Source organism: Pogona vitticeps, chromosome 2 (assembly GCF_051106095.1).
Source record: "Pogona vitticeps strain Pit_001003342236 chromosome 2, PviZW2.1, whole genome shotgun sequence".
NCBI classification, from domain to species: Eukaryota; Metazoa; Chordata; class Lepidosauria; order Squamata; family Agamidae; genus Pogona; species Pogona vitticeps.
Genome location: NC_135784.1, coordinates 127602761 through 127630705, shown reverse-complemented (window position 1 = coordinate 127630705; position 27945 = coordinate 127602761). Strand labels below are relative to the sequence as shown.

Below are 27945 nucleotides of genomic sequence, written 5' to 3'. Positions count from 1 at the left end.
ACTGTCCTTGTGAAGAACAGTAAACTGTATCCAAAGTCCATTGTGTCTTTGCCAGTTGAGAAGACCTATACAGTATAAGGAACAAAGTACAGTATATGAAAACAATTTCAATACGAAGTAGACATATTTTTATAGTTGCAGGATTTCTTTATTCTATCAACCAGGTTACTTGGTGCTGGCTGTCAGACATCCGGAAGCTGCCTACACAAAAGCATCATTGTTTCATTTCATTAGTACTAAAGATTTTAGCTGGAACACAAGCCCAAGTTGTGTACATACAGTTTCTGGAGAAAAGCTTACAAGCAGAATCATTTCAGTGTCATGCTACTAAGCTTTTCACCAGTGGCTAAAAGCATTTTAAAACTGAACAAATTGCAAACTGCAACAAATACAGCCCAAAGTCCCACCCTGTCAACTTTTGCAAGATCTGGATCATTGGAATGAATGTTACAAGCTTCTGGAAGGGGTATAGACCTGAGGATAATGCTTCAAGCAGCCCCATACCTCCCAATGTTGGATCTTTGATTTGGAGGGCAAGGTATTGGTCTGAAATGGGTTTTAGGCTGCTTTGAAAAGCCAAGCTCAGAGGAACACATTTTCTCCAAGTTCTGGGGCAACAACTTTGCCTTCCTTTGTGAAATCATCTAAGGGAAGGCCTTTAATTTTTCTTAGCCAAGCTTTCTTACACACTTTTTCTCTATTTGCTATAACTTTTGTCTTGTTTGCCTGATACTCAGATATCTTTGCTTCTTCATACTCTTTCATTTGTTGTGTTGTCAAAAGCCTGAACCCAGTATTCAGCCGGTATGGATCTGGTGTATGGGTAAAGAGAAGTTTTCCTCGCCGAGCACTTAGTTCTTGATCAGGCTGGCCAATCTTCATACGTGGTATTTTGATGGTTTCGGAAGTGGTTGTAAAGTGACCAATGGCCTGTTCACCAGCAGTAGCTGGAGATGGGATCTTGATCTGGCCACCATAAGCCTTTGGCTCTCCTGACAAGCTGATGCATGATTTGGAACGTGTAATGGTAGGGGCGGGAATGAAGGACTTCACAGTACCTGCAAACAAAGTATTCTTTAAGTTCAGCTGTAGTGTTTTGGTTTCATAAGGTATGGAAATCCTCTGCACACCTAGTGTGCCACCGGCAGCATTCAACTGTTTCAGCTGGGTTGATGAATTCATTTTCGGTTGCTTTGCACTTTTGGGAGCCAGACTCTTCTGGAGCTGTTCTTTCTGGACTTGGTCAGGACCCCAAGCATCTTTGATTTTCATGTTGTGTCCTGTGTTAATACTGACTTGGTCATTCACGTAGGCATGATGCAATGTGCTGATGGTGAGGAGTATCTGGTCATTAGTTATGGGACCAAGAGGGCGCTTCTGCTTTATGTACTTCAACAAAGCTTCTCTTTTCTGACCAGGTGGGGGAGAGATTGAAGGCTCATGTTCATCATCTTTTAAAAGACAAAAGTGTGAGAAAACAGAAGGTCAGAATCCCAGTGAGGTTATTAAGCTGCACCATCAGGAGAGAACTTGAGGTGGGGGTGAGAAACCTACAAAGAGTGAAACGCCCCATCCCTGGGCTTGAAAAAACTGGCCTTGAAGTGGTGCATTTAGGGACAAAGGAAGCAGGACCTCTGCTGCTGGGAAAGCTGAGGGGAGAACAGCCTCCTCCTGCATGTAGCCACTCGTCCTGGTACTTATTGAGGCAAGTACAAATAGCCTCTTGTGTTTATACTGGCCAGTTGTCTACGTGTTGGCTAACTGGCATTCCTACCAAAGCTTTTAAAAGGAAACAGTTGCAGGTTTTATTTCAAGCTCCCAAAGGTAGCTTGGTCCTACCATGGTTACAATTTTTTAAAAATAACTTTACTTTTGTGATTCTTGAAAGTAGCTACAATCCAGTTATTTTGGACAGGGATATGAATGCTTCAAGCTGCTGGGCTGTGGTACCTAATTAGATCAAACATACCTATGTATCTTTAAAAAAATAATGCGAACATATAAACACAATTTTAAGTGTCCACAGAACAGCGGTATGACCAAACACAACCCCAGCAGTGATACACAAGAACAAGTGTGTTTTTTTTTAACTGAACATTTAAGATGCTGTGCAACCTTATTCTGTCTCTGGAGAACTTCTATCCAATCTCAGAAGAGCAGCAGGGAGCTGCTGCTTCCCAATCCTGGCCCTCTCCCATGCCCCTTCAGAAGAAGCTCATCAGCCACCACCAAAGCTGCCACCTCAAAGATGCAGAGATGAGCGGATGTGTTGTGCGGCCATGTATGAACACGCACACAGCCCATCAACTTATAACTTTCTTTCTATCTTCAGTTACTGTCAAATTACTCTTAGATGGATGCTTGCATACTACTCCTCAGCGGTCATAGCTTGCTTTGACAATAAGGCGGGACTGTCTCTCTGCCTCAAAATCTGTGTCTGTACCTGATGCCTGTCACTTTGTTTTGGAAAGCAGTCTAGAGTGCAGTCAGACACCCAATTGTCTCAGGCTGGATTGAGCAGTGTCACTTGGGGCTGTGGTATGCCATTGGGGGCAATCCTTTCATCCACACAAGGACTAAGTGTTCTTGGTGCAGGAAACCACACCAATCTGAAGTGACCCTATCTAAAAAACTTGCTTTTTTTAAGGCCCTTCTCTCACTGACAGAGCTGCGTCTCATTCACAAATGTATCTGGAATAAAGCAGTGAAATGTACACATACACACAGCACTAAATCTCTGGTAGTCACTGTGAAACTTTCATCACAGTTCTACTTGAATATTACAGTAGAAAAGGAATTAGTTTCTAGAGGAAATGCTCTATGTCTATGTTCCTACAATCTTGCCTATATTTTCATCTTAGTATTTGACTCTCACATTTGTTCAGCCTGCTTTTCCATTAAAATCTAAGAACACTTATTTTTCACAATTTATGTTTAGAATGTGTTTACAAAATCTGTTTGCTATTTAAGCATATTAATTGCTTCTGGCAGTCTAAAGTTATATAGATGAAGGATCACCCCTTTATATGTAGTTATTCAGGTGCAATATATCAATATTCCTTAACAGAATAACATTTTAAAGTGGTTACAGATTCTTGACCTTCTAGTCTCTTGGCAAGGGAAGAGAGCCTGTGCTTTTCATCTTGCTTCATGTCCAGGGTTGCCACATTTTCCCTACCTCTGCGAGGAGGTGCCTTCACCATTTCAAAACGAAGGCCTAGAGGAGAAAGAAATAGTTTAGGCAACTTTCCTATACTGAAGTAAGTCCTACTGTGGTCAGAGGGATTTACTTACAATATCTACAGAAACAGTACTGTCTATGAGAAGTTACAAGCCTCAAATGCTTACTCTAGATTGGTCTTCACTAAGACTGAATATTTCAGTGTTGTTGTCATGTGCCATAAGGTCACTTCCAAAGTGTGGTGACCATCACAGGGTTTTCAAGATGCATGAGATGTTCAGTGTGTTGTCTACATTACCACTCTCCAGTGGGTCTCCATGACTTGACTTGGGATCTGACAGTATGTCCCTTGAACTCCAGCCCAACATTCTATCCACTACACCACATTGGCTCTCAATAAGTATAATAAAATCAGGTTTGTTTCTCCTACAGACATCACATATACTGTATATATGTCATAAAGCTGGCGATATTTGGTTTCATTCTACAGCAGCATGCATAACAATGAAATGTAAAAACAGGCTCTCTCTGTGAGTGCATAATCACAGATCACAAAGAGGACAACACTGCTGCAGTTAAACAGGGTAAGAGCAGGAAATGTGATGTGCTGGTTTTAAATACTGCAGCTAAACACAGGCTAGGTAAAGAGTACCCAGTGGGGTGTAGTGGATAGAGTGACAGACCAGGACTCTGGAGAACAGGATTCAAATCCCCACTCAGCCATAGAAACTCACTGGGGAAGTGGGACTGGTAAAATCACTGCATAAATATCTCACTTACCTTGAATGCCCTGTTAGGGTCTCTATATGTCAGTTCTGACTTAATAACACATAACAACAAGAAAACACTAGCTGAGAAGTTCAGTGAGTTAGGTATCTGGCCGTGGAGCCAGAGGTTCTAAGTTCTATTCTCCACTGTGCCTCCTGCCAGTAGAGCTAGCCTGTGTGGCCTTGGGCAAGGTGCAGTCCCAGGATGCCCCCAGAAGAAGGGAATGGTAAGCCACTTCTGAGTACTCTTTACCTAGGAAACCCTGGAAAGAGTTGCCATAAGTCAGAATTGACCTGACAGCACACAGTTTGTTGTTGTTGTTGTTAAACAAGGAATATCTGAGAACTGGTAGGGAAGTACCACTGGAAGGAAGGAAGGAAGAGTTAATGTATGTTGGTCTTGTATATTAATTACTAAAATGGACAGAAATGGTGGGCTACAGTCTATGAAAGCATATGCCAAATAAAACTTCTTAGTGTTTAATGTGCCACAAAACCCCTTGTTGTTTTGCTGCAACTGGCTATCTCCCAGGGAATTATACAGAGAAAATGCTAAATTTTTTGTTCCAAAGAACTTACATGAAACCTCTCCTTTAAAGCTATGCAGAGATTTCTCATGCATATACAGTATATGGGAATCTAGAAATACAGTCTTAATTTCTGTATTGGAGTGTTGGTTGTGCATACTGTCTACCCTGTTTCCCCGAAAATAAGACCTAACCTGAAAATAAGCCCTAATGTGATTTTTCAGGATGCTCGTTATGTAAGCCCTACTCCAAAAATAAGCCCCAGCTAAGTAAACCCCCCTAGGGAAGTGGTGGCGCTGCAGGCTAAACCGCAGAAGCCTGTGCTGCAGGGTCAGAAGACCAGAAGTCATAAGATCGAATCCACATGACAGAGTGAGCTCCCGTCGCTTGTCCCAGCTCCCGCCAACCTAGCGGTTCGAAAGCATGCAAATGCGAGTAGATAAATAGGGACCACCTCGGTGGGAAGGTAACAGCGTTCTGTGTCTAAGTCGCACTGGCCATGTGACCACAGAAATATTGTCTTCAGACAAACGCTGGCTCTATGGCTTGGAAACGGGGATGAGCACCACCCCCTAGAGTCAAACACGACTGGACAAAAAAAAATTGTCAAGGGGAACCTTTACCTTTACCTAAGTAAAACCCAGCCCTCCACCATTGTGCAGGAACCAGAAGATGACATGACTGTATTCGAATAAATGTAGATTATTGTACATTAAAAAAATAAACCATCCCCTGAAAATAAGCCCTAATGCATTTTTGAAGCAAAAATTAATATAAGACCCTGTCTTATTTTCGGGGAAACATGGTAGTGGTTTGCAGTTTAGAATTATGGAGCAAAATCTGCTGTTTAGGGAGCAGATGTCCTCATGTACAATGGGGTTTCCTCCTTCTATCCCACCTCTGCAGTTCTCCTAATCTTGGTGTTCCCTTGGTCACTGGAAAAAGGCCATGTGGGAGGAGGCTGCAGGAAATAGCAGGGATTGTCCTCCTCCACAGTACACTGATTTTAGTTTAGTTAGGACAAGAACTAGTAAGATTCTGTTCTGTAAACTCAGTCCATAAGATCTTGGTCATGATCCATTAAAGATACACTCACACTGCTATTATAATAGAAACACAGGATTTTGGAGTTCAGAGGATACCAGAGACCATATAGTCCAACCCCCTGCTCAATTCAGGAAGGCAGAAAGTACAGCATCTCTGAAAGGTGGCTGTATAGTATTTAAAGTTGATTGTACCCAGCTCTGCCTTTAAATACCTCTTTAAAATAACATAAATAAAATCTTTAAGAGCAATGCACTGTTTTCACTTAAAATGTATTTAAAACATATTTAGGAAGAATAACTATAAAAATGATTAATTTAATTCAAGACACAGAACATACATCAGAACCACAGCAACATGGAAGTTCATGCAACTATGCTGTGCAAGAGTAACTTAGGCTCTGTGAGGATTATAAGCATAGTATTTGCAGGACCTTTGGAGAATCTTGTAGACTGTGGAGAAATGACGTATGAAAGCATTGTGTCTTCAGTCTCTTCCCGGTAAAGCTTCCAATTATTTTTCTTGGCTCGTTTCTGCCATTCAGATTGTGGAGATGGCTTCATTTGGAATGGTACGTCATCAACTTTGCTCTTGTCTTTTCTTTTAAGCAGTCGTTCAGTACTTTGGGCATGGTCCCATTCCACCTCCTCAAACTGGAACAAAACAACACTGCCTTTCGCATTGATGAGTAATCTAGAAAATAAATAATGCAACATCTACTGTAGTGGTACAGACAGGCAAAACCCTGAGGAATGTCACTCTTACATTCTTTCAGTTTTTTTGCCCATGCAGGAAAATCCAATTTCCCTTAAAAGAGGAGGTTCAAGGTTTTGGCTTTAACCTATAAAGCTCTACATGGTTTGAAACCTCATTACTTGTCAGAGCACCTTTCCCCAAGAACATTGATCCTTGCCACCAGATCCTCACAGGCCATGCTTCTACGGACTGCCACACTGAGGGTGGACAGAAAGACTTCCACCAGAAACCAGGTCTTCTCAGTTGTGGCACCATCCCTCTGGAATTAGCTCCTAGTCAAGCTGCGCCTGACCCCCTGCCTCTCAACCTTCAAGAAAATCCTGAGGACGATGCCCCTTACTGAAGGCATCCTTTCATGAAGAATGCCAAATTGTGTTTGCCCGTTCATTTATTGTCTGATGTTGACTTATTTATTTTTATGTTTATTGATTTGATTTTCTTTATTATACAGTATCTTCTTTATTGTTGTTATATGATATTGATTGCATTTTTAACCACCCAGAGTACTGTTTCGCACTAATCAGGTGGTATAGAAGTTCAACAAATGAATGAACAAAACAAAACAAACAAATGTCACACTAGTAAAAGTTTGGTGGCAGCTTTAGCCTATCTGGGTAGCTCCATGAGTCGGTATTAGTTGGGAATTCGATCCCCCGCTGTGCCTCCCAGGAGAAAAGACAGTCTGTGTAGCCTTTGACAAATTGTCCAAGGCACTGGGAGAAGAAAGGAACAGCAATCCACCCCTGAGTACTATGTCCCAAGAAAATCCAGGAAAGGGCCACTACAAGTCAGAACTGTTTTGACAGCATGTAATTATTAATACTGTATTACTTTAACCTGGAATTCATTGCAGAGAGAAAAAACAGAAGAATTCGCAGTCTATTATGGTGTGACCCACCACTGGTACCCAGCAAATTAATTCAGACACAAGCCCAATACATTTAATGAAGATTACTTCTATTTATACACATTTAGAAGTGATTAGAATGCATGCAATATTCATGTACTTTGCTAAATATTTTGGATTATATTACCTGAGAAGTTGCTTATATGCTTTCCTATATACCACCTCAGAAATGCATACTATAGTATGTATTATTACTGGAAAATAATTACTGTAACCTACTTGTTTTCTTCAATGCAGACAGATAATACAGGGTCGCCTCTGCTATTGGCTCTCATAACCCTCAAACAGGTCCCATTCAGGAAGTTAAATATCCGTATTTTTCCATCTGCACAGCCAGTGATGACTCTGAGACAGAGGAATCCCAGGTACAGGACCTCCCTATAAGCAAGACAAGTGTTTTAAAGATCATTCTTGCTCCTGCTGGACAGGACAGATATTATATGGCTTCATTGTGCCGTGGTGGACAAATTCTCTCAAAGTAAAAAAAAAAATAACATTATGGAGGCTTATTTTGTTTTTTTTAAATCATTATTACCTTAGTATTTTACATATGCAGAGAGAGAAGCAAGGAAAAAGGAAGACACTCCTTTCTACCCAACTCCAGCTGTCCTGTTCAAAAATGAACTGTTCAGAAGGGAGCTGGTTAGCGCATTCATCAGTTGTTTTGGGTATTTTAGCCTTATGCAGGAATCTGGAAAGTACACATGAGAATGGCAAAAGGCTCTTGTCTGTATTCTTCGCTTGCCCAATGGCTCGATCTGCCCCAACCTCCTGCCAAAAATATCCAGCTAATGCCACGTCTCCATTTTCTCCGCCCTCCTTCCTGCCTCCAAACCCCACTTTACCTAGTTACCAGTTCTTGCCACCCTAGTAACCTCTGTTGCCCAATCCAGACCAGGCCCACACTTTTGAAAACACGGCAGAGGGCCAACTGTTCGTGAGAACCTGCTTGTTTGCCATTTCGACTAAGCTTACCCAGGACGAAGGGTCTCTCTCCCATCATGGCCTACATCTACACCCACCCCAAGGCTTGACTCATAGCTCACAAGCCCATCCCACATTTAGAGAACCTGTTCTTTGATTGGCCATAGGATATGTCCATTGTGCTCCTCCCCTCTGCAGCCAGAGCCATGAGAGTACAGTACAGTACTAGCAACACAGGGCAAAGCTAAGCATTGTTGTTGTTTTTTTCATGGCAAGTAGCGAGATATTTTTAACAGCCTGATCAATAGAATTGTAGTTTGCCAGACAGCTGAGTCCATATGCTCTAGATTCACTCAGGCTGTAGCCAGAATCATCTGCAAAGTTATATGTTGGCTCAGCTCTGCTCAGAATCACTTCTGATTATGTATCTGATTTTTTAGTTTCTTCAGAAATCATATACTGTACAGTCATGTGAAAAAGAAAGTACGCCCTCTTTGAATTCTATGGTTTTATGTATCAGGACATAATAAAAATCATCTGGTCCTTGCCAGGTCTGAAAATTAGCTAAATACAACCTCAGACGAGCAACAACACATAACATATTATACCGTGCCATTATTTATTTTATGAAAATAAAGCCAAAATGGAGAAGCCATGTGTGAAAAACTAACTAGAGGTCTGGAGTTCAATTCTGCACTGTGCATCCTGGGAGAAGAGCCAGCTTGTGTAGTTTTGGGCAAGCTGGACAATCCTAGGGTGCTCCCAGAAGAAGGGAATAGTGAACCACTTCTCACTATTCTCTAACTGGAAAACCGTGAAAAAGTGGCAGCACATGATTAGATTATGAAAGACTAAGGAGTATATCAAAAGCGATCATATAAGACACAGTACTATGATTTATTTTAATTTTTAATGCAGTCAGTTTCTAAGAATATTTATTTGATGTAAAGTTATATCATGGGGGGGGGGGCTAACTCTCCTACCACCTTCAAAGAAGTAAGAAGGAATGGTTCACTTTCATGTAGATTAGCTGTCATGATTTGACTTGATCTTTCGAAATACAGCTTAATACATATTGGGAGATGGAGTGTTTACTTTTATGCCACGTCTGTAAGACCACCACAGCACGTACATACATCCAAAGGATTTTCTCTGCTGTTTCTTTCAGTGCCAATTTCCCTTCCCTCTCTATCATACACATTCATTTTTTAAAAATACGGATATGGGAGAAATTCCACTGAAGGGATAAATTACTCAATTGCACTAACACTGAGCATATCAGAAGGTGGAGTCAATCTATACTTTCCTGGTTCATATTAAGTATCACTGTAGGCCTAGATTATCTACTTTATTGAAGCTGGGAATTAAAACGTTGATGATACAAATGGCCAGAATCCTGCTAGTTATATCTGTTGGAGTTTTGTCTGCAACCTTGCATCTTATCTGTAGCTTATGTGACTGGGAGGGACTTTTCTGAGCAGAGCTGATTGTGTATCTGTCCAGCACTAACCAATAATTCTTTAAAAAAAACTAAATTAGGAATTGAATAAAGGGTACAATGGATAAAAGGGATAAAAATGGGGAGAAGGAGAACATAAAATATATTGTCATCAAATCTTATTGTTTCTGTTACAATGTCTAATCATCTTTCCACATTTCTATAGTTTAATTGCCCTTCTAGATTTCTACTTAGTTACTTCTTAGTTTAGTTCTATATTTATCAAGTTCTATTGACTCAAACCATTTGTATAATAAATCCCATCTTTCAGTTGCCTTTTGTATTGGACAGTCTTTCCTTATAGGCTTTGAATTAAAAGAGAGCCCAATCTATTTGCTGAATGCTTTTTCCTGCCTCTTTCCCCCGTCGGTGGCAATGTTATTTGTCTGGTGTTGATCTGTTTGATCAGTTGCCAGGCATGTGTGTGTGCAGTAAAGAAAGCAGTATAACAAGTGTGTAACTTTTTAAAAAACTGTAAACATTTGTTTTAAAAAAAAATTGGTTCTCCTACAAATGTCTCTCTGTGAATTACTGAGACTTTAAGTGCCAGTTAGTGAGAAAGAGGTGGACTCTGGGGAACTTGAAGCTATTTTCTGCTGTGGATCTCTGTACTTCTACTGTATAGCAAAAAGGAATTTTATTAGAAATCCAAAGCTCTCCAACAACACCTGCCAGTATAATGCTGAGAGTGCAACTTTCAAGCAGCAAAATGCCACAAGTGAAAAAGTCAGTGTAGGTGTTTTTTATTGTACCCTGTGTCATTAGATTTGTAAGAAATGCTTACACTTACTTTTTAACTTGCAACAATTTGCTGCTGAAAGTCACACAAATGTTGTTTCACTGGTGCTAATATGCAACAGGATGTTGGTCTTTGTGTGTTACAGAACCATCTCATGTCATAGTTTTTGGACACTGGACAAGATTCAAATGTTCAGTTTCAAATATTGTCCATTTTGTGGACCATACAGTAAAGATTGATTGATTGAATATTGCCCACCAGCAGTATGGCAAATATACTGCAGGATCAAGCTGCTTCACAAAACACTTGACACAATTACTATGTATAAATACAGTATTTTTAAAACAAGCCAAACAATACCTACAGGGGGTGTCTGAAAGCCATCAGACATCTCTTGTGTTTTCCCAGCATGCTCCATCCTAGGACATAACCATCATTGCTTCCAGTTACGAGATGCCACTCATCAAATGACAGGCACGTCACAGGACCTAAATGACCTTCTAAAGTCTAGAAAAAGAAGCAGATTTCTTTCTGTGTGCAGTTTAAGAACTCCTAGGCACCAAGTGCTTAAGACTTTCTATTTCTTATCGGATACTAAGGCTAGAAAGATTAATGTCTTTCCATGGACCTATACTTTTGAACTCCAAACAATAATATGTGTCCCATCATTAATGCCATCTTCCTGGCTGAATTGAAAGGCAACAGATGGAGCATCATTTTTCAAATGAATCCAAGAAATAAATAGTTCAGCAAGTTAGAAACCTGTCTGCAGAGCCAATGATTAGGAGTTGAATTCCTCACGGTGTCTACTTTGAGCAGAGGTAGCCTACATAGCCTTGGGCAAGCTGCACAGTTCCAGGGTACTCCCAGAAGAAGGGAATGGTGAGCCCCTTCCAAGTTCTCTATATACCACTGAAACCTTGGAAAGGGTCGCCATAAGGCACTTGACAACACATAATAACTATTGTCTTTAAGAAATAAAATGGTTGACTTTACTTATGCCCCAGGAGAATTTGTGAAATGAATGGTGAAAGGTGAACAATTCCCTGTAAAGAACTAGAAGACCTGCTGAAGAATAGTCAGTATGCCTTTGCCCATGGAAATTTTACCTTACTAAACATAAACACTTCTTGGAGAGTGTCTTCACATATGCACATAGGAGTGATCCAGTAAATATTGTGGTTATTGGGGGTTTTTTAGGAAAAAAACTTTTTAATGCAATCCGAAATGAAACAAATCCTACCACACTTCCCTTAAAAAAGCCCTGCTTTTGACAGAGCTTTTACATTGCACTTGTAATGAGTCAGTCACCAGAAACTGGCTGTCTTCTGACTACATTTTTAAAAGAGTATTTCCCAAGACTGCTAATCAGAAGAAATGGGCCTCAGCTCTGATAATCTGCCTATTTGCAAGGGTTACAGTACTTTTCAGAGAAAGAAGGTGCACACAAAACAATGAACATATATCAAAATGTATTTTTTTTCCTAATTATACTCGTACATATACTTCAAAATGTGAGTGTATTTTTCTGAGTGTATTTTTTTTTAATTATGCACACACTTCAAAATGTGAAGTGGGAAAACACAAGAGATGTCTAATGGCTTTCAGACATACTTAAAATGTGAAGTACTGAATCTGCATAATTGGGGGGGGGAAATAAACTCAGATATACTTTAGAAACCATGGGGAGAAATTATATACCGTAAATTATTAATGCATAAGTAGATGTGCACATTAAGGGAAATGAATTTAAAATTGCATGAATTTCAATGCTGAAGGAAAGTGAATTTTTGCATGCACGTAATGAAGTTGGGGGGAAATGTAGCTGAGATGCAAAGAAATGTAAACAAAAAATAGAAATTGAGGGGTTGTAATGTGTCTGCTTCTGACTGCTTGGGATCTAGAAAGTCCCTTCCCATTGGCTGTCCCTCTGGTCAGGTAGTGCTAGAAAGGCAGGTGGTGGCAACATGGTTTTATGCTCAGGAAGAAAACTCCTAAGAGAGGGAGTGGAAAGAAAGGATAACTCATCTGGCACTTTTATTGTTTTGGTGGCTTGCATCCACCAGGACATTTGGGAAAGAGGTGGACTTGCCCTTTCCCCCCTAGTGACTGATTTTTAAACTCCTCCCAATGAAAGCAATAGGAGGGGAAGATTCTTATACTGTCTGGAAATTGGTATAGATGAAGGACCCCATCCTGGAGGGAAATTGCAGGTTACCTCTAATTTACCGCACCCTGTCTCTAGAGTAGCCTGTTTCAGGCTTACCACCAGAAGGAATTCCTCCATCATTAGATTTACAATAGCAGAGTTTTCCACAGGCATAACTGGGGGCGTAGCTATACTGGCTCTTTTGCAGTGGGCTGGTGCAGACTAAACAGGGTCGCTTGGGGTCAGGTAGAGGTGGGATATGCCATTTGGATGCAATCCTCACATCCAAATGGCGTATCAGAGCTCCGGTGACTCTATCTGGTCCAGCTCCTTCATATTAATTTGCCAATGTCCTGAAATGGCTCACTTATTAAGTCACTTCACAACACTGGCAAATTCTGACCAGAAAGCTTGCTTTGGCTTGGTTCCAGTGATAACACACACTGGAACTAATTGAAAGTAGAATGAGACTATCGGTACTCAACAAGTGGAAGGCTCAGACAGCAGCTCAGAAAGTTATGGATAGGACATCTCTGGGTCCAGGCTGAGCAGCTCCAATGAAAATGTTATATGATCACTGTCTATGAAAGTGAACAAGCTACCGTATTTTTCGCTCCATAAGACGCACCTTTCCATAAGACGCACCAATTTTTTAGGAGAAGAAAACAGGAAAATATAATCTGTTTTCTTCGCTCCATAAGACGCACAGACTTTCCACACCCCTGTTTTGTGGGAAAAAAGTGAGTCTTATGGTGCAAAAAATACAGTAGTTCCTGCAGTTGATCAAAGTGGGCTAAATAAATGTTCATGTAGTCAGCTTCTGGAATGCCCTAGGCAGATGTAATCCTTCTCATGTTACCAAAGTGACTCTCCATTGGTTCTCCAATATTTGAACTTGGCATCAAATCTATTGGTTGATGCAAGATACTTAAGCAAATTTGTTTTCAAAGTCAGACACTGTTTTATAAGAGTAATACCTTTATCAATATGAATGTCTCAATGTGCCACACTTTCACTACGCCCCGGTCACAGGAACTCACAACATGAGTCTCATTCATTTTAGCAGCCCAAACAATACCTTTATGCGCAAACGTCTTAATGCATTTCCCAGTTTCTATATCCCACACTGTGAGGAACACAAAAAAAAAACACAGTTAATTTTCTGTATAATCTGAAATATCCTCCTATAAAAGCAAATCTCTTTGTGTACAATAGGGCTTACTTCCAGATAGGAATGCATATGATTGCAGTCTAAGGGACTTGGGGCCTGGTTCCACTGACAATAAGAACTGCTGTTGTATTACGTTTTACAACAAGAGCTGCAGCCGGGGAAGGAAAGAGAGGGGATGGGGTGGCCAGTCCTTCTCTCACAGCCACTCCCCGCTCCTACTCTAGGTCCCTCTTGGCAAGCAACCTCTCTGCCTCTCCATTTGCCTGGGCTGTGTGTACAAACTTCCTTGCCTTACCTTATTCATTCATTCCCCATTTTTCCTCCTCAGGCAGCCTTTTGACATGGAATTCAAGCACTTGCATGTCAGCAGGACTGAATCAAAATGGGGCCTGGGGAAGGGGGGTGTTCTAATGAACTCCAAGGTATACAAAAGTTCATTATGGACAGAGAAAGAATTTAATAATATGACATCCCAGAGAGAATTGAACATATTTGGTGACTTCCAGGAGCCATGCAATTTTGAGTATAACATGTATACAGTATACTCTACATTTGTTTGATTTCCTTGTGGGTTTATGTTCATAGAGAGAAGGGGGTATGTAATACTTGACTATACCATGTTACAATGCCCCAAAAATTGTATGGTTAAGACTTCCATTGTTTTGAAGCCGTGTAGAAAACAGTCTGATTGAATTAAATTAGGCTTTCTTTTGAGTAGGCATCACAAAAGGAAAGGCAATTTCTAATTGTGGACATTCTGCATTTAATAAAGGGAAGTGGTGGCGCAGCGGGTTGAACCACAGAAGCCTCTGGGCTGCAAGGCTGGAAGACCAACAGTTGTAAGATTGAATCCACGCGGCAGAGTGAGTTCCCATCGCTTGTCCCAGCTGCTGCCAACCTAGCAGTTTGAAAGCATGCAAATGCAGGTAGATAAACAGGTACCACCATGATGGGAAGGTAACAGCATTCCATGTCTAGTCGTGCTGGCCACGTGACCACGGAAAGTGTCTTCGGAAAAACGCTGGCTCTATGACTTGGAAATGGGGATGAACACCACCCCCTAGAGTCGGACACGACTGGACTAAATGTCAAGAGGAACCTTTACCTTTCACCATCACAACAGGAAAGGTAATTTCAATTGTGGACATTTTGCATTTAATATAGATATTGATGGGATGTAAGCAGTATAACCGATTTCAGATTTCAACAAAATTTGTAGCAGTATCAGGCATATCAAACCAGCATTTCAAAACTGCAAAAAGAACTATAAAAAGAACATTGAAGGGAATCATCTGGCAACAGTCAGTGGACAGAAATTTGAAACAATGATTTCTATATGAGTCATAGACAGCAATGCAATTAGAAGGGGGAAAATAGATACCTTGAAATACTTTTTCAGCAGATGTTTGCCTGCTCACAGACAGGTAAACATAACCTTAATTTATAATTCACATCCTGAACTATGTATATCTCAAGAATCTATACTGTGAAGTGTAAATATGTTAGTAACAGGAACATGCATTCCTCTTACTGTTTAGTTTGAGAGTTGGAGAAGGAAAATCTGGGAAGGGAGTAAAGGAGATAAACAGACCTATGTGAGTCCCTCAGTTTACAATATGCTGGATGTTGGGATGACTGACTGGTTGGCATTATAAATTTTACTCAAGCATTCAGAGTAATGAGGGTGAGCATCTGAATACACTGCAACATTTTATTACAAATCACATTTCCTAGTATTTCAGTCTTACTCTATCAACTGAGTAACTCCTTCCTTGCACAAATTTTAGATTTAGACAAAGTCGATGACTTTTCTCTCATGCTCAGAAAAAAACAGTAGCCTTTGTTTGCTCACTTTTTGCTGTGCAGTCTTTAGATCCAGACACGAATTTGGTCTTGTACAAATCCAAGCAAGTGATACTTCCGGAGTGGCCATTAAAAATTTTCACACATGTCCCAGTGAGGATATTCCACATTCTAAAAGCACAGATCAAGAGGGTGAAAAGAAACAAACATGCAATGAATGGAACAAGCATTCATTGTTGACATTCACAGTGTATCCATATGGGGAGTTCTAAGTGGTGCTTCCCACAACCATTATGTATTACATTACAAGTGTGAGAGCATGTACAGTGGTGCCTCGCAAGATGAATTTAATTCGTTCCGTGGTTAATGTTATCATGCAAAAAATTCATCTTGTGAAACGCATTTTCCCATAGGAATGCATTGAAATCTAATTAATGCGTTCCTAGGGGCAAAAAAAAGTCAGAACAAAGTCACATTTGGTTTACAAAGGGTTTATTAAGTGCTCTTTAAAGCCATACATATTATGGAGATGATTTCAAAAACTTCAATAAAAAAAACTGTAACTTTTTAAACATTAAAAAAAACATTTAAAAATCAGCAAACATGAGGCAGGAACAAAAAACGGAAAACATTTGTCTTGCGAATCATGGCCATAGGAACATTCATCTTGTGAGTCATCAACCCCATTGCCAAAACTTGTGAGTTTTTTGTCCTGCGAGGCATTTGTCTTGCGAGGCACCACTGTATCTAGAAGAACTGTGCTTTATGCAACACACCTATATATTGACTGGATAGGGTGGCCATCTGTCCTCTGTTAGGAAGAGCATTCCTCCATATGAAGGGCTGCCAGAAGACAATCCTTCTTTGAAATATGTTCTGTGTTTGAAGGGTTTGCAGACCAGTTTGATTTGAAGAGGGGGGGGGGAAGCATAAGGAGAGAGAGAGAGAGAGAGAGAGAGAGCAGGAACCATGAAGTTGCCCATCCATAAGGAACAATCCAGACAGCAGACTGAACTGGCCACAGTCTTTCTCACTTGGCATTCTGCCTCACTTTTTCCCAATGCAATGTAATTCTATTCCAATTATAGACATGTTTCTAATTTGCCATCTGCATGTACAAACTAACTTGTGTAATTTTATGCAAATCAGAATCCTCTTTTGTTGTCCTTTTCACTGAGGCGTCTGTCTTCCTTTCTGGAGATGTGTCAATGGCTTGACTGTAATACTGACTGTGCTAATTTATCTTTTCTAACAATGTGGTGGGCAGCCAGCAGTCTTCGTGTTGTCCCTCTTTATTTATTTCAATAAACTGCTAGTGGGGGGGCACATGGAGAGTGCTTGGTGTGTTTTATGGAAGGGTGTCACATTGTCCTGTTGTGCCTCTAAGGACTTGAAGGGGGAGGAGCCTTTAAAAGGCCAGTCAGCCCTCCAGAGGCTTTGGGGGTGGGAGGGACTATTTTTAAATCAACACTCTTTTCCAGAGTGACAGTATCAGGGTTTTGCCACTTACTGACTTCAGACTTTGGAAAGAGGGGGGAGGGAAATGAGAACTTCATGAGCAATGAGGGAGGGAGGGAGGGAGGGAGGGAGGGGGGTTTCTGAATCACCCAGGAGCTTTTTTTTTTTTTTTTTTTTTTTGCAGGGGACGCAGTGGAACCTGGGCAGACAGTGGAAGAGGCTGGATAATGGCTTGCTTGTCTATGAACCTTAACAGTGCCAGGAGCAGGGAGCAGTCTTGCAGCCACTACTGCTGTTGCAGCCCCAGCCAAAAAAGAGACCCACACACTACTTAAAAGCCTCAGGTCACCTATAATGGTGGTTAATATGGAAGGGCAGAAAGCAATACTTCTGGCAGCAGGACCTCTTGGCTTCAATCCATGACATCTTCCAGCTCATATTGCCTAATGAGAAGCCCAGCTCTGCTTAAGAGGTTTCAATACCTGCCAAATGGCAAACAATTTCCAATTCAGGTGACATAGTACTAAAGGAAGTATGTAGAAGCTGAATCAAAAATCAAGAAGTGAAGCAACTTTGATTTCACTGGGACTGAAGCAAAAGGACCTTCTTCAAATTCTACTCTAACCAAATTCGCTGAATAGGACGGGCACAGCTCACCGGATGCTGAGATCGTAGCTGCCACTCAGAAGGAAACCTTTCTGTTCACAGAGGTATAGGGCTCGGATGCTGCCAGCATGTCCACGAAGGAGAAGAGGGACAGGCGTCATGTCAGACACATTCAGAAAATAAATCTTTCGATCCACAGAACCAATGGCTAAAAATTTGCCACCACAGTAATGGACCACTCTGTTGGGATCCAAACTAGAGAAAACAGAAACAAAAACCTGATTTGTTTAAATATTTGATTCATTTATATTCCTAATCCTGCCATTCTTCCACAGTGGAATCACATCCATACGTGTCCTGACTATTTTAAATGCATTGCTACATGTACGCTTCTAAGTGGCAGAAAATCTAAGGTGCCCAGCATTTGTCCAGGATTCAGCTTCCTTAGAAGGATGCTGTTGGAGATTCGTGGCATTTCTTTTAATATAATGCATACATATGTATAGACTGAGAGCATCAGACAAGGTTTACAGGCAAGGCAAGATTCCTGCTCCCTCTCAGGTGATTATGAAAATCCGGAGTTCCATTGGATTTCCTATAGAAAGCAAACTTGCCTGTCCGTCTTCTTTTCTGATCCATTTCCAGCACCAGTTAATTGCCAAACCCACATACTAGCTTATTTCTACTGTTTTCACATTAGACTCTAGTCATATACTGTATTCCTTAAGGAGGTGAACAAAGGGGTGAATGATGGTCTACAGTTGAGAGAGAGGGTGCTGGGTTGTCAACCTATCAGATGTGCTTTTTTAGTCCATCTTAATACTGCTAATTCTGCTGCTGATGTGCCATCAAGCCAATTCTAACTTATGTCAACTCTTTTCAGTCTTTTCTGAGTAGAGAATACACAGAAGTGGTTTACCATTCCCTTCTTTTGGGGGTTCCTTAGGACTACGCAGCTTGCCCAAGGCCACACAGGCTGGCTCTTCTCTCTGGAGGCACAGTGGGGAATCAAGCCTCCAAGCTCTGCCTCTGCAGTCCATCTTAGCTCCAGTGAAACACATAATCAAAACGTGACAGGTACCACCCATCTACTATCAGGCATTGGCACTGATAGCTCTGCTTACTGACATTCGAGAAGATTGAAAGAGACCCTTAATATGTTCACAGACAGAGGCATTGGTCTGCAAGGCACTGTGGGAAGGCATAGATCAATCTCAAACCCACAACACTATCCCAGGAGGTGGGCAAAATCCTAGAACCTGGGCAGGAGGGGAAATGGGGTGCAAAAACCTATGTCTGTCATGGAGTAATAGTCTGATGGAAAATCTGTCCATTGCGACATAGACACACAGTACCTGTTTATTAGAACACGGACATTATAGGCACCACAGAAAACATTTCTTTCTTCCAACTTGACGGTGTCTGTCTCTTGGCCATGATAAGCTCTTTGCAGGTATTCAAATTCCTAAAAAAGCAGAATGAAAAGCAGTGATGCCTGGTGAAGACAAGAAAAGTGGCACATAGGGAAGTAGGTGGCTCCCTAATTTAACCGACTGAAGTGGGGCATGGCCCCTCTCCCCAAGAAACCCAACAAGAGTCTAACGTAAGCAGTTTGGAGAATATGCCTGGAGAAAACAAGTTCAAATTTCCACAACATAAAATGCTGGCACAGGCTACTACTCTTTTATCTGGGAGGGGATGGAGCACAACCTCAAGCTGATGCAGCCCCTTCTCTCCATGCTTTGGCTTGTTCTTTTATGGGGTGCTCATAGAAAGCAACCAGTGGCAGATAACTGAGAAGGCATTTGCAGAGATTTTCCACCACCCACCGAATTCTAATCCAAGGAATTCCAGAAATGCAGAACACCCACAATGCACCTTTGATTGTTGCTTGTGCTTGCTTCTGGCTGGGATTATGTCCCAATCTTCATTGATCTTCGGAATGGCAACCCTAACAATTTTGGCATAGTTGCTAACTGCACCTTTTGGACATGACCCCTGCAACAGATAAGAGACATCACAAGGTTATAACTCTGGATACACTCCTTGAAATAAAGATGTTAACACTGAAAAAGTTAGTCCAAACTTGTTCCTATTGGGGCCAGAACTATACTTTACACTAATACTGTATCTGAAAGTATTAGTATCAAATTCCAGAATGATTGTAAAAACATGTTAGTTCTCCCACCTATGGATCTTGCATGTCCCCAGCTTTGTTTTAGCCATAAGAGCTTCCAATCATCTGCATCTCAGTTCCACATCATAGAGAAAAACAACAGTGTGTTGGAAGGCATAAGTCTACTATGAGCACTCCAACCGCGTGTATAAATTCTTCCTTTGCTACCAAGAGAGAGTAAAAGAGTATTTTGCACAAGGTGCTGGAATGAAAGACAAGTCAATCTGGATTCCATCTGTCTCTCACATGGGCATTCTTAGGCAGACCTCTCCATTGTAATGTTCAGCACCTTCTTCTTGGGAGGCAAATAATTGCAACACAGGGGTTCTGATACGATAATAGAGATGGTACAGAGAGAGATATGAGAAAAATTATTCATGGGGAGTGTTCACTTTCATGTATGTAATTTGTCGTTAAAATGTAAACACAAGCTTCTTTTGTAGTACCATTTGCATGTACATGTCAAGGTATCCTTCTGTGCCCAATTAATGTGGTAGCTTCGCTCTTTCTTTGTCACTGTAGTGTGCAATTGTTTTAGTATTGTGAGAGCATGCAAAGATGCAAATATTATGAGAAGCTTGTCCTTCTTTTCAGGAAGTTGAGCCAGATATCAGATCACATATTCATTGAACCAATATATGAATAAATATGGTTGAGGAACATAGATATTAGACATGAAGCACAGATAGAGTGAGGGAATACAACAGTAATGACAAATGAGATGTTACAAATATAAATTAATTATTTCATGTAAATATGGGATAAAAAAAGCACATCAAGAAATATGAAATGGTAGCCCCCTGAAGAGGTAGTCTCAAATGGAGGAGTATATGCCAGGAAAATGTATCTGTGCCCGTCAAATACAGCTTGCCAAGCCACCTTCTGAGTCTGAGGCAAGAGGAGAATGACCAAAGTGGGGGGGGGGACTCTCCCTTATGAGGTGATAAGGAGCCTTCCCCTTGTCCTCTTAGGAGGCCAACATGTGGTAGGGGTTCCTCTACCTAGTGTCCAATGAATATGAGTAAAAGAGCATCCCACAGTACCTTCAAAAACATAATCTCACTTCGAAGGGCACGGTTTGACAGGGCATCTTTCTTAATTTGCTTGACCAGCATGTTCCAGTGGGGGCTCACAAAGGCACATCTGCTCAAGGATTTGTGGTCCAGCATGCCTAGAGGATCACAGACAGAAAGCTGTCAATCTGTTGCCACAGAAGGTAAACACTAGTGAGGCCATTCAAAGCTCCTTACGCAAGATACGCTTGGACAAGTGGATAGGCAGGCAGCGAATGAAGTCCTTGTACTTGCTGAGGTTAGAAGTCTTCTTGGGAGAGAGACAGACTGGGCTTGTGACATTCATTATGACTGAAAGACAACCATCCTCATCCGTGTGCTCAGATAAGCTTTCAGAGAGCTGGTCTGACTCTCTGGACAAAATCCCTTGGGCACGTAGATGACCTGGACAGGAAAGCCAACAGACAGTTTATTACAGGGTGCCCATGAAAATACTTGGATTATGTGCTCTAGCAGCCTTCTTCTGTCATGCACCCCAGCCATGCAGCATACGTCTCCAGAATACATACTTTTTCATTAACCTTTAGCTACACAGCAGGATTTTTGAAGAGAGATAGTAAATACACCCATGTAGGTAGTAACCCAAAAATACTTGACATTAATTATATCAATAGACTGATAAGCTTTCAGTTCGGGGGTCTTGGGGAGACTGACTGGTGGACTGTGGTGCTTTTAATGTCCCTATTTAGTCAGGTCAGCTCAGTTGGGTTATGTAACCAGCTACTGAGTGTATGTGGAAAGAGATTGGATGGGGCATACAAAATGTGCACACATCTCCCCCTCCACAGAGCATCCTATTGTATCCCCTAAATATATATACATACCATATACATACCTGTGTCCATGCACTGAGGAGAAAGGAAGCAGTGCTCAAGCTTTGTGAGAATTCTTTTGGTCACAACTACAAGCCATGTACTTATTTACAACACCTATATGCTGATCCGTAATACAACATTCCATAGGTAGTTTATGGTGATCAGAAACATAATTTAATCACAACAGCTGAAGCTGTTGAAAAATACATTGGGTGACCCAAAGTTCTCACGACAGTAGTCATGCTAGTAGTAGACCAGTAACCATGCTCATGTTTTATGTATGACCAGGTATACTCCTACTGCGTTGAGTTCCTCTGCTCTGCCTTTATTGTCATGGGATGGAAAGAAAACAGTCTTGTTTGTAGTCAGTGTGGTGTGACAGTTAGAACACTTGGGCTTCAATCCTGAGGTCTGATTGCCCACCTAGGCCCAAAGACTCGTGGTCACATTCACCTAGCTGCCCTCTTTTACCCTTCCCAAAGGCACAGGGGTGTTGGGAATATGAAACGGGATTTGGGTGCATGCATACAGCTGTGTTCCGATTCTCAGAACAAAGGCAGGTTAAAAATTATAGTCAGTTTAAAAATAACAAACATGGGATAGAAGGTGCAACAAACTATTAGAAACAAACAAATGGTCACAACGGAATTAGTAAGGATGGATCATATCCCATTCAAACCCCTCATTCAGTCTTACAAGCTTAACAGGCATACTCCTGCTATTACCTGAAGGAAGGTCTTCTTAACATAGCCTCCCTCAATGCGGTGCCCACACAGCTGCTTTGGACTACAGCTCCCATAATCCCCACCTAGCACAACTGCTTCCTTGCTTTACAAAAGCTCATCTGGAACATGAATTAGGGGTTTGAATGGGATGTGTTGTCTGAGTGGTGAAGATGCCTAACAAAAACAAGAGCTTGGGTGTCCTCTGCCCCACTTTCCACCTCACCTCCTTGCTCTTGACCTATTCCTCACATTCACATGTGCACCAACGTCTTGCACGAATAAAATGGATATGAAAACCATACTGGTACTAGGATAATTGGGAATAACTGGGGTAAAACACAGATAACACAGATTTGCCTCATAGGACCATCAGAAAGATTAAGGATTTTTTTAAATACTTAAGGTGGCACATTTTGTAGGTATAAACATATAAACAATATATATGTAAAATCAAATAATACCAAATATGCTGCCTGTCTCTGAAACAACGTAGCTTTCAAAGGCTGAAGAAAGACCAGTGGACTCAGAGGCAAGGTGGCTCATAACCCGGGAGGTTGATTTCTCTTCCTGCTTAACTTTTTGTGCTTGATCTTCCTCTGGAAGGGGTGGAAAATAATAAGTGAAAACACAAGAATGTTTTGCAAAAGATGCTGTTAGAAGGGAGGATAAGGATTCACTTTGTGGTTCTCCCATCTCTTGCCACTACTCAGGTGCCTGACAAAAATGACTCAGATTAGATTAGAGTACGGCTGCTCCGAATATTCAAAGACCGGATGACTTTGAAGCAGCTTGTAGGCATCCAATACAGAGGATGCTCCAAATAATCATACCTTCAGACAAATGAGTAACAGTGATACAAGGTAGCTGAGATTGTCCTTCATGTAGCATAAAGTGGTATACTTAGGCTATCTAAAACATTTGTGGTGCGAATGTTTTCCCAGTCTTTTCCCGGAAACCTGAAAAAGAAGGAGTTTTTCAAGGCCCCTTGGTTTCTTACCCAATTACTGAAGTTGCCTGATTTGCTTTCTTGCCTCTTCTCAGGGCCAGACTAAATGTGATGTTAAACATTGCCTTTGCATTTAACCCTTCTCTCTGTCCCCCAAAAGTGCAAGTATCAGCTGGTAGAACAATGATGGTGAACCTTTTTGAGCCCGAGTGCCCCAAATGCAACACAAACCCGACTTATTTATTTCATAGTGGCAACACTGCAATTAAACCTGAATACTATACTGAGTTTTTAGTTTAGAAAAAACAACTGCCCCTGCACTGCAATGTTTGAATGCTTGTTTCCCCCCCACAAGGGGTGGTATTAACAGAGAAATACTTACCAGTCCTCCAATCCCCTATCGGGTTAGACCAGTAATGGCCGCCAATGCACCCCTCCGCTGGACCACTGCACCAGCAGAGGGGAGTGCCAAACTCTGGGATCAGAGGATAGGCAAGTATTTCTCAATGACGACTTATGGCTCGTATGCCCACAAAGAGGGCTCCACATGTGAGCTGTGGCACATGTGCCATATGTTTGCCGTCACTGTGCTACAACTTGGTTACTGGTTGTTGAGATCAGACCGGGCAGATTTCTTCCTTCTGGAAATGAAAGACCCTCTCCCACCTCCGCATCTTCTGCAAACCTGGCAACAGTCAGCTCCTGTCCAAAGCAGTGGTCATTTGCATTTTAAAAATTAAAATGTACTTAACATCAATTAACAAACCTAATCTCACAGTCTCCCTTTCAGGGGAATAATGCACCTTCTTTGGCCCCTGTCAGGCTGTCTGTCACTTCGGGGGTTTTTTCCCCCCTTCCAAATTGTTCCTTCCTAAAAAGTGATTTACAGCTGGCACACTGCAAATGTAAAAATTTCATGTGGGCTTCGAAGGCATTCTTAGTAAATAAAAATAGCAGATCACTGTAATCTAATGTTTCATTCTGGAGTGCGTCCAGCTGCCCAGAAAGGGCAAAGAAACAAATGGAGGATAAGCTGTCAATGCTGCAGAACACCAGAGGGGCAAGGAGTGTGTTTTGCTTATAATTTGTGGGTGTTTAGTGGGGGCGGGCCAAGGGGAGATCAGCTGGTTTATTTTCTTGTGTAGAGAGCTTGGACGGAACACATGATAAGTAATCATACACGCAGCATGGCAGAAACTACACGTTTCCAATAATGAACAGCAAAATTATTTGTGGCAGGTTAGCTGCAAACAGACACAAACCCGCTTGCAACACACACCCTGTTTTAGTGCAAAATCATTCAACACATCCCCGGATCACATAAAACGACTCATATGCAGACTGAGCTTTAGAAGATGATTTTCTAAAAGGCAGTGGGATTGGAGATGGGGATGCGGGGAAGAGAGAAAGCTAGCGCCCAGAAAGAACAGGATTTGGGCTGGATATGTCCAAAGGTGGAGGCCGAAGAGTCTTGGGTGGGGGCATCTTGTCCAAACTCATGATGGTGACTCTGGAGCATGCTGAACACCAGAGTTTGTGGGCAGCCCAAAACCTTCCATCTTATTTATCTACTCGCAGTTTTACTAGCTTTCGAACTGCTAGGTTGGGAGGAGCTGGGAGAACAGATGGGAGCTCACTCCATCGCATGGATTCAATCTTACGACTGCTGGTCTTCTGACCTTGCAGCACAGAGGCTTCTGCGGTTTAACCTGCAGCACCACCACATCTTTTGTGACAAGAAAGCTGGACACAAATCCTACTGAGGTTGTTAGAAGTGTAGATTGTGGGCCCCATTTTCAAATTGCAGTAGGGTGTGCATCATATGCTGCAAATGAAGTTTTGGTCCATGTTACATTTGTTGCCTCAGATGGATTTGTGCATGTGTGTACATGACCAGGGTTCGGGAAGTGGAGTTGTTACAGTGTGTTCCACCTGGCTTATGGCTGCATCTCTATTGCCTGTATGACACATGTATATGTGTCTAACATCACCTGTTTCCCTCCTATGAGACTGATATTCTGTCAGACTTTAATGGAACAAATAGCTGATTTGACATTGCAGGGGATAGACTCTGCCACTGCCTTATATGCAGTTTCTCAGCAAAGTTGCATGTCTCTGAGTCTGACTAGTTTCCCTTCTTTGGATTCAACAGAGTAGTTTTGTGTTTTGGAGCTTAGGTCCCTGTTTTATACGTTCTTTGTTTGATAATGTTTGTTTATTTAACCAGCTTCCTCTCTTGAAAATTAGTGTTTTGTCACTCACCTTACTTCCCATGGTATGCCTACCATCACAACAATTTTGTGAAAACATCCACAGCATTTTCTTAAAATTCCAACTGTACCCTCCATTTTAAGCAGATTGGCTATGGCTACTCTGTGGAAATAAATTCCATCATAAAGGAGCTGACTCATTTTTAATTCCATTTATTAATTTGGTATCTAGCTGAATGTTGGAGACAGCACTAGTTTTCTATCCCACCCACTCTCGTACTTGTGTCTCAGTATTACCTGTTTCCTCCTTTGTAAAGACAGGCTTCTCATCTTGACTTAAGAGGCCACAAATGAGGCTAGCAGCCATCAACAACAACTGCGAGTCACACATCTGGAGCAAAAGCAATATGTAGTTTGCTTTGGTCCAAAAACTGGCATTTAAAAACCACTTCCAAAGATCTGCCATGGATTTCTCTAATTCTTGGGGATCCAGCGCCCGATTGAAAGTGGAAGAGGCTGTCAAGCTGGAGTTGACGCAGGAACGGGAATAGATGAAATCCTTGTTGTTTGTAGGCCGTAGAAGGTTCCAGGTGTAATTCAAGAGGTCTTGGCTTTTGAACCGTTTAATGATCCCCACCAAAAATTTCCTTTGGGAAGCATGGCTAGCCCGCAGAAACCACTCACGGGTAGAGAAGGTCCTCCAGGACAAGATGCATGATTTGCAGTGATGACAAATAGGCACCAAATCTGTCTGCTTCTCACACCGTAGATCTGGGCTGTACTCTAAGTTATATTCCAGGATCTCTGGCACTACCTCCACAACGGGCCGGGTCTTCATTGTAACCACCCTTGCTTTTGGTCCTAAAAGCGGTCAGCAAAATTCAGGCAGCTTCCTAATCTGCTTGAATTTCTAATTTTTCTCTGTCTGAGTGCAAAACTCAGCCAACTCCAGTAGCAACAGGTTGGTGTTGGTAACAAGTGAAAGTGGCACGGCCAGGCTTCTGTTTGTGGAACGCTTTATTTTTCAGAACTCCTAGGAGACACAGTTGCTACCGTAATTCTCCTATAACATGCCTGATACACAGTTTTGGAACTACCACACCACATAGATTCTAAGAGACAAAGAATGTTTTTCAGCCTCAGTGATTTGAACATGATGGTATGTGCCTTTGATTCTTGTTTTTATCATGCAATATGGTTGCTGTTGTTCAAGTGTGTGTTGGTAGTGGTGGCGACAGGAGAAAAGGTAAAGAAGGTTTTCTAATAGACCTATTGATTATTGCATGATTGATTAAATTCTGTTCCCACAAACCCCTCTTTTTCTCAATTACTGAATTATGATATTGAATACTCTAGCATCTTAAAAAGTAGAGACATCACCTTGCCAACAAAAGTCTGAATAGTCAAAAGCTATGGTTTTCCCTGTAGTGATGTATGGAAGTGAGAGCTGGACCATAAAGAAAGCTGACTGCTAAAGAATTGATGCTTTTGAATTGTGGTGCTGGAGGAGGCTCTTGAGAGTCCCCTGGACTACAAAGAGAACAAACCTATCCACTCTGCAGGAAATAAAACCTGAGTGCTCACTGGAAGGACAGATCCTGAAGCTGAGGCTCCAATACTTTGGCCATCTCATGAGAAGAGAAGACTCCCTGGAAAAGACCCTGATATTGGGAAAGTGTGAATGCAGGAGGAGAAGGGGACAACAGAGGATGAGATGGCTGGACAGTGTCATTGAAGCTACCAACATGAATTTGACCCAACTCCGGGAGACAGTGGAAGACAGGAGGGCCTGGCGTGCTCTGGTCCATGGGGTCACAAAGAGTCGGACACGACTAAATGACTAAACAACAACAATATTGAATACACTACCCATCAACCTGTGAGCTTCGTATGTCTACCATTTTATTATTCATAGGCATTCAGTTCACAATCTGAACTCTTTCCTAATTTTCATGCTTTACTCATTTATCTTAACACATTAAACTATTCCCAACTTATGGTTAAGAATAGTACATTACGTGGTTTCAGAAACATTTTCTGACTTAAGGCTGGAAGAGGTTTGTATACTTAAACTCTTGCCTATATATATCTAGTGATTATATAGTAGATTTAATTACCCAAATCAGCCCTGCAAAACTTTCTTGCCTTGGCTCAATTTTCAGAGGCTTGAGCCCCAAGAGGTGCCCTCTGTGGAGAGCATGTTAATGCCTTTTACTGGTACTACAATTTAGAACTAGAGAGCGGCACAAATCAGAAAAATTGTGATTTTTTAAAATTCATGATTTGTCAAGGTTGACAAATCACAAATTACAAATGTATGATTTTTTTCTGACAAATCAATGAATTGATTTGTCAATTCATTTTTTTAATTTAAAACCCCTGTAAAACAACTCCCCAAGCATAAGATTGGTTTTCTCCAAGCCAGCTGCTAAAGGGAACTTTCCTGGGGGTGGGGGGTGGAGCTCAGAAG

At 41.5% G+C, this 27945-nt stretch overlaps 1 protein-coding gene across 1 annotated transcript; it reads right to left on the bottom strand.

Moving 5' to 3' along the window:
- Positions 1–126: 126 nt before the first annotated feature.
- FBXW10B (F-box and WD repeat domain containing 10B) lies at positions 127–27342 on the bottom strand. The gene is made up of 14 exons (XM_072990409.2): positions 25773–27342; positions 22781–22915; positions 20957–21163; positions 20750–20877; positions 19409–19528; positions 18886–18995; positions 17582–17785; positions 15516–15637; positions 13470–13618; positions 10708–10850; positions 7402–7560; positions 5953–6212; positions 3101–3217; positions 127–1451 (listed from the first exon to the last, which is right to left on the bottom strand). Exons 1-14 carry the CDS (start codon positions 26311–26313, stop codon positions 583–585), a joined length of 3264 nt encoding a protein of 1087 aa, XP_072846510.2. The 5' UTR covers positions 26314–27342; the 3' UTR covers positions 127–582.
- Positions 27343–27945: the final 603 nt, after the last annotated feature.

Coding starts and splice junctions, on each gene's coding strand:
- FBXW10B (XM_072990409.2), bottom strand. CDS start 26,313: ATGAAGACCCGGCCCGTTGTGGAGGTAGTGCCAGAGATCCTGGAATAT. Junction 19,529..20,749: donor GTGAGATTATGTTTTTGAAG/GTACTGTGGGAT, acceptor TATCTGTTGCAG/GGGTCATGTCCAAAAGGTGC. Junction 1,452..3,100: donor CCTTGCCAAGAGACTAGAAG/GTCAAGAATCTG, acceptor GTCTTTTAAAAG/ATGATGAACATGAGCCTTCA.